General features: G+C 47.7%; 1 protein-coding gene across 4 annotated transcripts in view; it reads right to left on the bottom strand.

Annotated features, from left to right (window-relative positions):
• The window catches only part of NTRK3 (neurotrophic receptor tyrosine kinase 3), a 373,167-nt gene that overhangs the window by 235,671 nt on the left and 124,010 nt on the right, over positions 1-13,486 (bottom strand). For all 4 annotated transcript variants that reach the window (XM_061179966.1, XM_061179967.1, XM_061179968.1 and 1 more), the window contains exons 7-11: positions 13,141-13,282; positions 12,348-12,644; positions 4,535-4,558; positions 3,029-3,093; positions 2,113-2,215 (exon numbers count right to left, since the gene is read on the bottom strand). In XM_061179966.1, the coding sequence (XP_061035949.1) occupies positions 2,113-2,215; positions 3,029-3,093; positions 4,535-4,558; positions 12,348-12,644; positions 13,141-13,282 (631 nt within the window). The remainder of the gene's footprint in view (positions 1-2,112; positions 2,216-3,028; positions 3,094-4,534; positions 4,559-12,347; positions 12,645-13,140; positions 13,283-13,486) is intronic.

Raw genomic sequence — 13,486 nt, 5'->3', positions numbered from 1 at the left:
TAAAAGATCAAGGGTGTATGCAGCCTGGGGCATTTGCTGTTTCATCCTAAGATGAGAACTAAATACAATCAGGCATAACAAAGATCAGAAAGATGCAGGCTTAATTCTAAACAGGGTCAGCCTTGGATACAACATCCCATCTTGCCTCTCACTCTAGCCCAACTTCTTCAGGTCGCCTGACTTTAAATTAAGGAGTATTTCACTTCCAAACTCATGGACGTGTTCCTGTGGCCCAACCAGGGCCAATGAAGGCAGCTGAGCCCGGGAGAGGGGAGTGGGTGTTGGGAGAGGCTCCAAGGACAGCTGAAGGGAAAGCACCACCCTGGGTGCTGCCTAATCCATCCGATACGGGGACACGCTGTTCCAGAAAACAGATGACAATTAAGAGGAAAAATCTGCTCGTATGGTGGTGCCAGTCTTGTCGCAGGGTCTCAGCTGGTGGTGTGCCTCTCGAGGGGGAGAGCAATAATGCCCCATTCTTCTCTTTGGTCAAGGCCCTGCTGTTTTCTTAGGTGGAGGAAGGAAGAGCTAGAAAAGTTCCTCCCATGGTAGGAAAATTTTGCACAAGTACTAGTGCCAGGTCCTCAAAGCCAGGAGCCCAAGGATGATGCTAAGACTGAAGGCTCAGAGCTTGCATGGTGGTCACTGATCTTCCAAACCTGTGAAGCCCTGTTTGGCCCGTGGGGTACTGGTAGATAAAACCTCTCCAGCCAAGGTGGCTGACCGTGGTCTCCTCTTGTTTAAGTCATCTGGCTTCAGGCCAAACTTCTAATATATAGAGAAGTTTTATAATTTGCCTTTACGCGTATTTCTCTTGGTCAAAATATTTCATATGCTTCAAGAAAACCTGGTTTGCTTTTCTGGGACTTGTTCAGCTCAGCCAAGAGCAGGAGGAGGCAGGAGGCTTCTGGGAAGCCAGACAGTCCTCCCCCATGATTTCTGCCTTTCCAGTTCTCTATGGCTATCCCTTCCTATATATCAGTGTTCTAAACTTGTAGCGTGGTCACAGACTCTTTTGACAATATAATAGAAGCTATGGATTAGTTCCTTCCCAACCCCGCCCCCTGCCACCATGTACAAACAATTAAACATTTACATATAAGTTCAGGGGACCACTATCCCTGTGAATCTCATTCATGCTTTCCCCTTCAGTTCCTGAGCTCCCAGGTCAAGACCCCAACCACAGATACCCGTTCGTGTGCAGAAGTCATCGAAATTCATCTTTCTGGATCCCATAATCTCACCAGAAGACTCCAACCTGAATCCTAGCTCAGGAACCTGACGGCTTGTCAAACACTTCATACTCCCTCCCCACCCATCTCCTATTAACATCAGCCATAAATGGAAACCCCAGCTGGGAGTGTATCTTGAAATTCAAGTTTCTGTTTAAGCACTGGTATCCAGCCTCCCTTGAGTCATTTGGTCAGATCCATCCTGGGACCAGGCAGATGGATGCTAATTCACCATGTTAACCCCTTTTGTGCCAGTCCCCCTTTCCCAAGCCTTGGCGGAGAGCCACGTCTCCCATCCCACCCCCGCTGTAATGGGGTTGAGTACTCTGTGTCGTGGAAACTGGCCAGCAGATTTAGTAATCACGTTGCTCTTGGCATCTATTCTGGAACCCTGTGTAGAGCTACGTGCTGAGATACCATGCATGGGCAACCTTTCAATGCCCCAGTCTACCATCCCACATTTAGTTCTGCTAATACCTTCTCATCACAACTCCAAGGATGGGTGCAGACAAGAGAAAAACCAAGTTACTCAAACAAAGAGTCCTTTTACCCACCAAAAATAAAAAGAAATGTAAGTCCTCTTCATTTGCCCTCAAATCCAACTTCTTTCCCAAATCATCCTCATTGTACCAGCCCAGTGAAGCAATGTTTTCAGTCATGACAGAAAAACCAGGTGGTCCACAGTTTGGTCCTCACACCAACACTGCCTTCAATCCATCATTACCAATAATAAACGTGTAGATGGGAGTCTCCACCAGGGCCACTTAAGCCCACCACCCTGAAGCCCTCTCAGAGAGCAAAGAGATTAAAACAGCATCTTTTGATCAAAAGGAGCCATGTTTCCCCCATGAGACCCTTGCGAATGAAAATCCCACCTTACCCTTCATTCCAAATTTGGACCGTCGACCATACTTGTTGATCATGATAAAGAGAACCACCAACAGGACACAGGCAAAAGCAGCAAGTCCAACGGCTATGGATACCTATCGGGAGCCAAAAACAGACAGTCGAGCAGTTACAGAAAACCCGAGTATGAAGTAACACGCATGCTCAGATGAGAACATCCCATTACAGTAGCAACTGTAGCCCTCCCAGAACTTCAGTGAACTTCAGAACTTCTCAGACTGGGTAAAGTCTTGAGAAGATGTAATTTATGAGACTCTAAGAACATCAAAAAATAAATTACCCAGATTGATTAGAGAAAGTTCCATGATTCAGTGTTCTAAGCCCTCTCACCTGGAGACCATCCTAAGAGATGCAGGAGGAAGCCCAGAGATGCTTCTGCCTGTTGCTCCATTGTGGTTTTAATTAGCAAGCAAATCTTGCATCTTTACATTGACATTCTTTGCATAATATTCTTATCCAGGAGATTCTAAAAAGACCCCTTTCCTTTTCTCCCCAGAGAAACCTCAGGCTCTGAGAGCGTGGGGTGGGGGCACCTCCCACCCAAGAAGATTCCCTGGGCAACTCTGACTTTTGTAAAAGCCTGTACAGTTAGCAGCCCCTTCGAATCAGGCCCAGCTGGCTCCTAATGGAGTGGGAAGTTTCAAACTGTTCTCCTCCCGAGCCCTAGGGCTTAAAGCAGATCCTCAAAGACTTCCTCAAACAATGAATTATTCTCATCAAACAAGGAAGGTTTTAAACACCTGAAAGGAGGTCATTCATCACGGCTTCTCTATGCCACATATGCTAGAGTTCCAAATAAGGCAATATTGGGAAAAGTTAGCTACTAAAACAGAAGACTGAAAAACTACTGCAGCAGTAAACACCTTCCTCTTGACCAAGAAGTGACTCACCCCAAAAGTGTCTTCCTCTGGTTTATGGGTCACAGTGATAGGAGGGGTGGGGCTCACTTCGTAGACTGAAAACCAAACATAAATAGAGAAGAGTAGTTAGCTTCCTGGCTACGAGAGCCTCAGCCACAGTCCCTGCCTAACTCCCAAGCCCTCTTGAAAGTTCTTGCTGGAGAACATCCCCTTGAAGCCAGACTCTGACTGCCTGGCCTCCCCAGGCTTTGCAGGGGTCCCCAGAGATTGGATCCCCGTGTGGCTGCCTGGTGGGTACTGATGGCTCAAAGACAGACTCCATAAGTATAAAGAACCTTCGCCCCCATCCCCCAATCCCCATCCCAGGGTAAATAACGTAACCTGGGCAATGTGGGCCATGAACTATTGGATAAATAAGAGGGAAGAAAATGGTTTGGGATCACAGCCAGGGTCTGGATTCGGCCAGTTTCGTGGGTGATGGTAGCTATTGCTGACATTCAGCTCCTCTCTGCACCCCTTATCCTGTCCCAGGCTCTCCATGCCCTTCCTCGTTCCCTCTTCACTCCTCAGTGAGAGCCAGGAGGCCTGTGGCCCCATAAACGACCCACTCTCCATTGCCCTACGGCAGGTTTCAGAACACAATGGCAGCTTCAGTTGGCAGTAAGTTTATCTGACTAGGAAACATCTGCTCTTCCCAGCAAGGCCTGGATGGGAAGCCGAGCATCCATTAGTCCTACTTCTAGAATCACCTCCTTGTCCAGAGACAGCCCCAGTTCAAAATTCTCTGGAGGGACATCCTGTGAGATGACAAGTCCTCAAAGACCGAGGACAAACAAAGGAATCCAGGTTATATTTACATCTGTGCCAAACAACAAGGGGCGTTCTAAACAGGACTGTCTACTGTCTCAGGCCGAACAGGGAGCAGAAATGGCCTCAGCCGCCCCTGTTCCTCTCCCACAGGGGACAAAAGGAAAAGGAATAAATATAGGTTTCCCCACAGACCATGAGCGAAACACCAAATCCTTTGGGGATCGTCTAGTCCTGGCCCCGAATCACTTATAGACTGAGCCTCAATAATCTCATTTGAGGACAGGGGAACCTATCAGGAGACCTTGTCAATCACAGCTCCACACGAGGTAGGTCCTGGCTCTCAAAGCAGGTGACAAACACTAACATGTTTATAGGCTCCACATTCTCTCTGCAAGAACAACTGAGATGCTCAACAGGGGTCCACTGGGGCACGTGAACCCCACATCCTTCCTGACACCACCTCTGTCCGTCTGGGTGGGAAGACCCACAACACGGTCAGACCCTAGAAAACTGCGGGGAAACTGAGGCAGCAAGTGAGGAGTCCAAGAGGAGTGGGCTTGGAACTGCTCAAGTATTTCTACTCTCCTTTCACAGTTCACTCAGATGCTCTCAGGGGCCATGAGTCTGAGGATGCTGGTAGAATACGAAAGAGGGCTATTTGGACTCAGTAGTTACCAAAAGTATCAGAATAAATCACTTTCAAAGCAAAAGGTAAAAGAGACTTACAAGAGACAAAGTTATCCGTGCTCTCTGCAAAAAAGACAAAGAGATCATTAACAAACGTAATAAAAAACCAGAACAGTCGCACTCTGTCTTTCTCATAGCTATGATCTCTCCCACTCACCATGATCCCCTGTTGCCCTGGCAACTGAAAACTAAAATCCTTGGCTTGTCACCCCTCCCCCACACTCTTTAGAAGGTGGTCTTCCAAATGGAGAAGGAATAAGAGCTAAAACTCCTGGTTTCAAGGGAGGTGGCCTGGTCCACCTGGAGACTAGCAACCATACTATGAGATGAGGAACTACATCCAGACTCACCATCTCACCCTCATCCCTCCTGCCCTCAGGTGCCCAGAGTGTTGGGAACGTTGGTGGTACATTAGCGCCAAGAAGAAATGCTGCAGGATGGGCTTCCATGGATCTTCCTGGAAAATGCCAGCTATGATCTCAAGACACAATTCCTCAGATCGATATGTAGAGTTTATTCTAGTAGGTCATTGAGACGTTCTTGGGAATCCCTCTAGAATCTGTCCACTCCCCAGATGAAAATGTGTTATTTGGTCTTTGGCCTTTAGAAATGGCTCACCTAATAATGACAGCCAATCATTATTGGGCATTGATTATGAGCCAGGGGCTGTGCAAAATGCTTTATGTAATACATCAATCCTTATAACCGCCCTAGGAGGTGGGTAGCATTATCCCCTTTCAACAGAAAAGGAAACAGACTTATAGAAATTAAGTAACTAATTGAATGTCACTCATCTAAGAAGGGATAGAGCTGGATTCAAATCCAAGTCTGGGCTCAGAACCACTCTATCAGAGATTCTCAAACTTTAGCATGCCACAGAACCATCCAGGAGGTGATCACTACCATCCTCCAGTAAAAAGAATGAGGGGTCCTTGGAGAAACGCATTAATTCCAGGGCTGGGGCAGAGAAAGTACAAGATGTGCTTGGAACATCTTGCAGTACTGGAAAGTAAGAAGGTGCTCAAGAATTAATGGGGGCATGAAGAAGGGACACAGGAGCCAGTGTGAAGGGGTCGCCAATGGCCAAACTGGGGATGATTTGAGCAACAAAATATAATGACAATATAATGACAGTCATAGATTGTTATGAGCTGAATTATATCTGCCCAAAATTCATATGTTGAAGTCTTAACCCCCAGTACCTTAGACTATGACTGTATTTAGAGATAAGGTCTTTAAGAGGTAATTAAGTTAAAATAAAGTCATTAGGGTGGGAACTAATCCAATATGACTGGTGTCCTTATAAGAGGACACTAAGACATAGACATACCCAGAGGGTAGACTATGTGAGGACACAGAGAGAAGACAACCATCTGTAAGCCAAGGAGAGAGGCCTCTGAAGGAATCAACCCTGTTGACACCTTGATCTCAGACTTCCAGCCTCCAGAACTGTGAGAAAATAAATTTCTATTGTTGAAGCCACTCAGTCTCTGACACTTTCTTACAGCAGCCCTAGCAAGTTAATACATGGATTATAATTCATAGAACAAAATAAATACCCATGAGTCTATACTGATATAAAGAAGTAATTTAATCAACAAATGAGGAAGAAAAGAAAGCTTTTCCTTACAATAAAATCCAATTAATAAATGTAGAGGAAAAGGATAGAAATAGAAAAATCACCATTGACAAATGGCACACTAATATTTGTTTCAGGCAAGAATCACCAATGAATGCTAAAACTAATGTGTGAAAGAATGATAAGAAACAAGATATTTACAAAGCTTCAAAATATTATGCTTATTAATTACAGAGGAGAAAAAAATAGTCACTCTGCAGTGGAGAAACCTAGCAGACACCATCCTGACCAAGTGATAAAGTTAACATCACTGGTAATAAACTGTACAGACGGGGCTTCCCTGGTGGCGCAGTGGTTGAGAATCTGCCTGCCAATGCAGGGGACACGGGTTCGAGCCCTGGTCTGGGAAGATCCCACACGCCGCGGAGCAACTGGGCCCGTGAGCCACAACTACTGAGCCTGCGCGTCTGGAGCCTGTGCTCCGCAACAAGAGAGGCCGCGACAGTGAGAGGCCCGCGCACCGCGATGAAGAGTGGCCCCGGCTCGCCGCAACTTGAGAAAGCCCACGCACAGAGACGAAGACCCAACACAGCCAAAAAATATATAAATAAATAAATTAATTTTTAAAAAAAAGGAACAAACATTCTCAAAATAATTATTAAAAAAAAAAAAAAGTACAGACGTCGTGTACCCCTGACACAATGTACTGAACGGGCACAGCATCACTTCTGCAGTGTTCCTGCCAAAAATGCCTAACTGGCATTCAATTGTGAGAAAACATCAGGCAAACCCAAATTGTGGGACAGTCTACAAAATAACTAGTGAGGATCCTTCAAAAGTGCACAGATCGTGAAAGACTGAAGAACTGCCCCAGATTTAAAGAGAATAAGGTAACATGGCAGCTAAATACAATGTATCAATATAATCCTGGATTGGATCTCAGAGAAGAAAAGGACAGCAGTGGGACAACTGGTAAGATTTAGATAAAGTCTGTAGATCAGGTAATAGGGTTGTATCAACGTCACTCTCCTGGTTTTGATCACTGCCCTGTAGTCATGTAAGACGGTAACACTGGGGGAAGCTGGGTGAACAGTATAAGGAAGGTTTTTGGTACTATTTTGTAACTTTTTTGGTAAATCTCAAACTATTTCAAAATGAAAAGTTAAAAATCTTTTAAAACATTTTAAAGAAATATGGATTATTGGTCCTCACCCCCGAGTTTCTGACTCAGGAGGTCTGGGGGAGGTCTTGAGAATTTTGCATTTCGAACAAGTTTTCAGATGATGGGGAGGCTGCTGGTCCCTTTGAGAACCACTGCATTTTACTCCACCTCCTCCTGGCACAAGCCTACCACACCCTGAAAAATAAGAACAACTTATTCGTTCATTCATTCATCGCGGGTCTTCCATTTACCAGGCCCTTGGCTAGGCTTTCACAGTCATTGTGGTCTTAGCTCTATCAAGTATGCGCCAGCAAATATTCTTCCCTAACTACCCGTGGGGAAAATGGATGCTTTCTGTGAAGGAGTCCCTTAGAGAAAGTCTTATTCACAGTAAATTCACTGTTAATAGGTTGCTTGTTCATCATTCACTTTGTGTTGTTTTGCGGGAGAGCAATACAGCTTTCTCCAGATTCCTGAGTGTGCCCTTCAGGCCCCCCACCCTCTTCTAAACTTCAGGTGACCAAATGGCTGATTTGGGAGGAGGATGGAGGCAAGGGGGCCCTAGCCTTGGCTTCAGAGCCTGAGAAAAGAGAGGTGCCAGATGAATTCCTAGTTAACACCAATTTGCATATTTCTCATAAGGCTCTCATTTATTAGAGAATATGCTCACGTCAGCCAAATGTTTTGCCCGAATCTGTAAACCCTGTAATCTCTCAATCAGCCTATGAATGCTTATCTCCTTTGCAAGAGCCTGGAAACATTTATACACCCAGGAAGCACACAAGCCTTGGAACAGCCAGACCTCCTGGGTTCTCTCTAACCTGTGGGAGGACTCAGAACTTCACCCTGGAAAAGGGTGGTACCCAAGAGTGGTCCTCACCTCAGCCCGCACCAGCAGGCTGGGAGGACAACTGGACCAGTGTGCCAAGGCAGCATCTGAATCCGAACAGGAACTGGGCATGAAAGCAAGGCACGTGTCTCCTCCAGATCCCAAACGCCTCAAGAAAAACCCAGTGGGAAAAGCCAGTGGGATCCAGAGAATGGAGAAGAGAGGCAGCAGCTTGCATCCAGATAGAGAGAGATGCACAGAGATGTGATAACAAGAAGAGATGCCCTGGCTTCAGGTGTGAGGAGGGAGGAGGGAGCTGCGCCAGGCGTCCACATGCTCTGCCCACCCAGCACAGAAGGCCACACGTTGCTGCCGCCTCCTTTCCCCCCAACACTGGCAGGATGGGACCACATTATAGTCTCAACAAGTTTTTTGGGGAAAGAAACCAGCCTTGATGCGGCTAGGGGCACTGGGGCAATGGTGTCCCCCATGGTTTGTACCCAGGACCCTGACGGAATTCTGGTTTCTGCTGTCACAAGATCATGATGAAGAGAATTCCCAGTCAGGTAAAAAGAAATGAGAATTCAAGAGTTATGGCAGCTCACTTATTCCTAAACGTTTTGTCTCAGATATTTGTTGCACATGTGCAGGCAAACACACACACACACACACACACACACATACCTTGGCAACATTCCTCCTTCTATCACATCATCATCTAAGGATCCCCAACTGGTGACCTTCCAGGTACCACCTCGACCTTAACATGATTCCCAGCCTCCCCTGACACTCGGATCCCTGACTCCTCATGGACCCCACTCTTAGGCCCAGATCCCTGGAACACCAAAGAGGATTCCATGCTCCTAGAGCAAATCTCCCTTTCCAGGGACTGGTTCCTACGCTAAGGCTGAACTCCAGGCTGAACATTCTAGTGCTTCTTTGGAAATGCAGAAGGAAACACCAACATTTGTATAGCATGTGAAGTTTACAAAAAGCTTTTCCAGAACATTTTCATTTCAATGTCCTGCTCTGCAAAAATCCTTCTGATGGAGGCCTCTTCATCTGCAGACGGCTCCACTGAATATATTCAATGTAATCAAATCTCTCCCGTGGGTCTCCAGCCCATGAACAGTCAGGAAAGGAGACCCTCACCTTCAGATCTCTGTTTTTCCCCCAAAACAAATCTCTTTTCAGTTGCCCTTGGGTGGGTTTTTTTTTAATATAATAATAAAAACGAACAGTAATTCTGTGCTTACTCTGTGCCAAGCACTGTGGGAAATATTTTAGGTAGATTAATCCACTAAGTGTGAATTAATCTTCACTACAATCTTTGAGGCAGAAGCAGGGGACTGAGTAACTTGCCTGAGATCACAGAGCTGATAAGCAATTGAATGAGAATCTGAATCTTGGCATTGTGACTCCATAACCACCACCCTAGTAAACTACCTGAAGGCTGTCTGCGAGAACTTATCAGCTTGATTAGAGAGTGACGACCAGATCTAGAACTCCTAAACTCAACTCCTAAACTCTCCACCTAGAATCCTAGTCGTAGCCAACAGCTATTGAACCTTCCCTCTGTCCGGACACGGAGCTAAACACTGGGTGGACATCACTTCATTCATCCTCAGGGCAATTTAGGCGGGAGCTCTGGTTATCATTCCCATTTCACAGATGAAGAAACAGAGGCACCGAGCAGTGATCATCCTTCACCTCACGCCAACCATGTGCTAAGCCCCATTCTCGGAGCCAGTAGGGGCCACAGATAGGATAATACCTCCATCTGTCTGATTTCAGAACCCTTGCTCTTAATGTCTATGTTTTGCTGCCTGGGAGCGAGAGGGGTACAGATGACAAATACGACGTCTCCACACCACAGCAAGAGAAGAGCAGGAGCCCACCGAGAGCCTTTGTATCCAGGCTCAGCAGGTGCGAGGTTTACTGTCCACTCCCCTGGATAATTTACTCTCCTGATGCCTAGATATTTTGTCTCTTGACATGGCTGGCCCATCTTTTCCCTGTCACTGCCTTTCCATCATCCATTGATTCCTTTACAAACAAGTAAACCTTTGCACAGGATGGCCCTGGCAGGGTGTAGATGGGTTTGAGGGACCCACTTCAGGTGAGCTGTTTCCCTTCAAGTTCCTCTGTAACTTCACCCTCCCTCTGGCCTCCTGGGTCCACCAAATGCCACGGCAGGAGATGGCAAACGAGGGAGCGTCTGAATTTTCGGGGGCGGGTGGCTTGTTAAAATACAGACTGCCGGGCCCCACCCCACAGTTTCTGATTCAGTAGGTTTGGGTGGGGCTCCAGGATTTGAGTTCTAACACCTGCCCAGGTGATGCGGAGGCTGCTGGTCTGGAGACCACTCTTTGAGAACCACTGGCCTGAGGAGACCTGAAAAGGTGACAGGCGTATCCAGAGATGAAGAGGAGGGGCATCTGTGTCTCTTCGGGACAGAGGAGGTGTCTGCATGGCTGGAAAGATGCAGAGAACTGCTTCCCTCCCAAGGGGAGGGAGGACAAAGGAAAAGCCGTGCCCACTGCTCCTGCTGCCCCATGGCCAGGACACCCTCTGCGTGCAGAAGCCAGGGTGGCTCCCCCTCCCTCCCGAGCATTCCAGGGCTCCCTGCTCTCGCCAGGCCCCAGAAGCTTCCCTTTGGAAACAGAAGCATTACTTTGGCGAGGGCTTCACTCCTCGCCCATCGGGGAGTGTTGACTCTCCTCTTTAAAAACAGATCATTCTCTAATCACCAGATGGGCACAAGCAGGGCAAAGGGCCATTCCAGCCCTTTATGCCAACAAAGCCTAGCCTGACTTTGGCCCCGAAAAGCAAAGTATCTCTGCATCTAAAAGCTGCTGCTTCTGCAGTGCGAGCCGGGACTCCTCCAGCTCCTGCGTGGCCCACAGTGGGAAGTGTCCTGAGGCCTCTTACGGGGCATACTGGGAATGATGTTGGAAATGTAGGACCATATGGGATGGCCAGGGTCTCAAACATCGGCACGTTCTCAGTCCTCTCCTGAGTGATGGCTCCACCATCCCCTGGCCCTCAGTGGCAAGAATTTAGCTTCCCAGGCAGCCTCATCTCTCCAGAGTTTCTCTCAAAGCCTCTAAAGTTTGAGTTTCCTTGCACTAAGATTAAAAAGGCCTCTTGGAACTGCTACCCTCTGATTATCTGTATGCTGTGAAATCACCTTCACATAAGCAGATGCTGCACAGCGCTAGTCATCCACTGCCTCGTGTGTGTGTGTATGAGAGAGACAGAGAGAGACAGAGAGATCGAGATCAGTCTTTACACTCTCCCTTATCTCATTAGAATCCTGGATTTCCAGGAATTGAAGGCCAAGAGGTCATCTAGCCTGTTCCCAGCACACATCACCAAGGTCATCAAAGATACATGGCTTCACTGACAGAAACCTATCAGCTACCAAAACCATCCCCAAGAGATGCTGCAACCACTTTCACTAAACTCTTGGGAGTATTTTCTTCTCCCTTCTCCTCTAACTTCAGGAAGGTATTTGAAACATCCTAGCCCAGACAGAGAAAGACAGACTCCCCTCCCAAATACTCAAACAAAGCTCTTTCATCATTTCAATGACCCCATCCACTAGAATCAGCACCATCCAGGCCGACAGCATCAGGTACCCTCCACCCATCAGCTCACCACGGAGCTAGAGGAAAAGAGCCACAGACCTGGAAACCCAGCCAAGGCCTTATTACTACCCAGCAAGTGGAAAGATTCTGTTCACTTGCCTGTTACATGTAGGGTTGAACCAGATAGACCCTGAAGCCCCTTGTAATGGAAGGTCAGCAAACCATCGTTAGGTACCAAAGCCTGTGATACGTGCTTTGTCTACTTTAAGGTATTTAAAAGTCACGAGATTCTTATGGGAGAAGTACAATCATGCCCATTTCACAGATGAGTGTATTGAGGCAACGATCATGCCCAGAGTCCCCCAACAAAAAAAAGAATTGGGTCCAGATTCTCCACCATTCTTATCCACCTCTCAAGTCCCCACTTTCTCCACCGTAACACCATATAGCCTTATATGTACAGCTGTGTATTTCTGAGGGGGTCTTGGTTTTCACTGTGACTGCTATTGGAAATCAGAGACTTCATCTAGTTTGCACAAAATTCTGGTGATGGCTGAATACGTTCCAGTGTGTGTCTGGTTGTCGTTGATGACGGTGTTTGTGTTGATGCTGCCTCTCCTCTGAAGCCCCCACTCCCCGTCCCCCTGAGCTCCTGGAGGGGATCAGTCACCCCAGAGCAGCCCTGCCCTCACCTGGAAAGGGCTCCTTGAGGAAGTGGCCATTGATGGTCTGGTTGGCTGTGCCCAGGGGGTTCTTGGCGATGAGGGTATAGTTGCCGTTGTTGTAGTGGGTGGGCTTGTTGAAGAGCAGGCAGCCCTCGGAGACCTCGCCCTCCTGGTAGTACTCCACGTGGATGATCTTGGACTCACGCAGCGGCTGCCCGTTGTGCAGCCAGTGCAGTGTGGGCGGCGGGTTGCCGCGCACCACGAACTCGATGCAATGTTCCAGGCGCAGCTCGGGCTCCTCCAGGCTCACCACGCGCGGGGGGTCTGCAGGGGAAAGGCCAGCTGACGCCCAGAACACAGAGCGTCCGGGGTCCCAGAGCAGCCTTCCAGGAGCTGGGGTGGGCAACCCAATTCTTCCCCACCCTGCTCTAAAAAGACCTGAAGGGATCAGAGGTTTCCACCCCCCCAACACCACCCCCAAAGAGGGGAAGAGATGTCTGTCTTCACTCAAGCTTCCTGGATCCACTACAGCTGGAGGGTTCCCTCTCATGACCTTTTAGGGGTTTAGCAAAAGGCAGACTTGGGCCAACTTAGGAGTAAAGTTAGAGCTGAGTTGGAGGCACATCATCTTCTGAGGGACAGGGACACCCTTTCTGGGGTTACTAGCCAAGGACTGACTTGATTTGCTCAGTCCTGCCCCACAGGAGTCTTTCTGCCCCTCCTGGTGGACCAGGCCCATTGCAGCAGCTCCGCCCGGCCCCAGCCTCCTGTGCTGAGATCCCCAGGGTCCCAGCCGCCCCCCACAAGGGCATCCGCTCACAGTGGACAGTGAGGGCGACGCTGGCATTGCTCATGCCCACCACGTTCTCTGCAATGCACGTCAGGGTGAAGCCGTTGTCCTCACTCGTCACATTTACCAGCGTCAGGTTGATGGCGTGTACATTGGTCCAGTTCAGATTTGTCTAAAAACCCAATAAAAAAAACAATAATCATGTGTATAAAATAAGCTGCAGGGATGTATTGTACAACATGGAGAATAGAGCTAATATTTTATAAAAACTAAAAAAATGTTTAAGACTGTACATTTTAAGTTATGTATATTTACCACAATACAAATTTAGGAAAAGATAAAAGAAAAATTAGATGATGGTACAAAAAAAAGACAA

The sequence above is a fragment of the Eubalaena glacialis genome, chromosome 2 (assembly GCF_028564815.1).
Source record: "Eubalaena glacialis isolate mEubGla1 chromosome 2, mEubGla1.1.hap2.+ XY, whole genome shotgun sequence".
Classification (NCBI taxonomy): Eukaryota; Metazoa; Chordata; class Mammalia; order Artiodactyla; family Balaenidae; genus Eubalaena; species Eubalaena glacialis.
The sequence above is the reverse complement of the archived record's forward strand: the minus strand, read 5'-3'. Positions and strand labels throughout refer to the sequence as shown.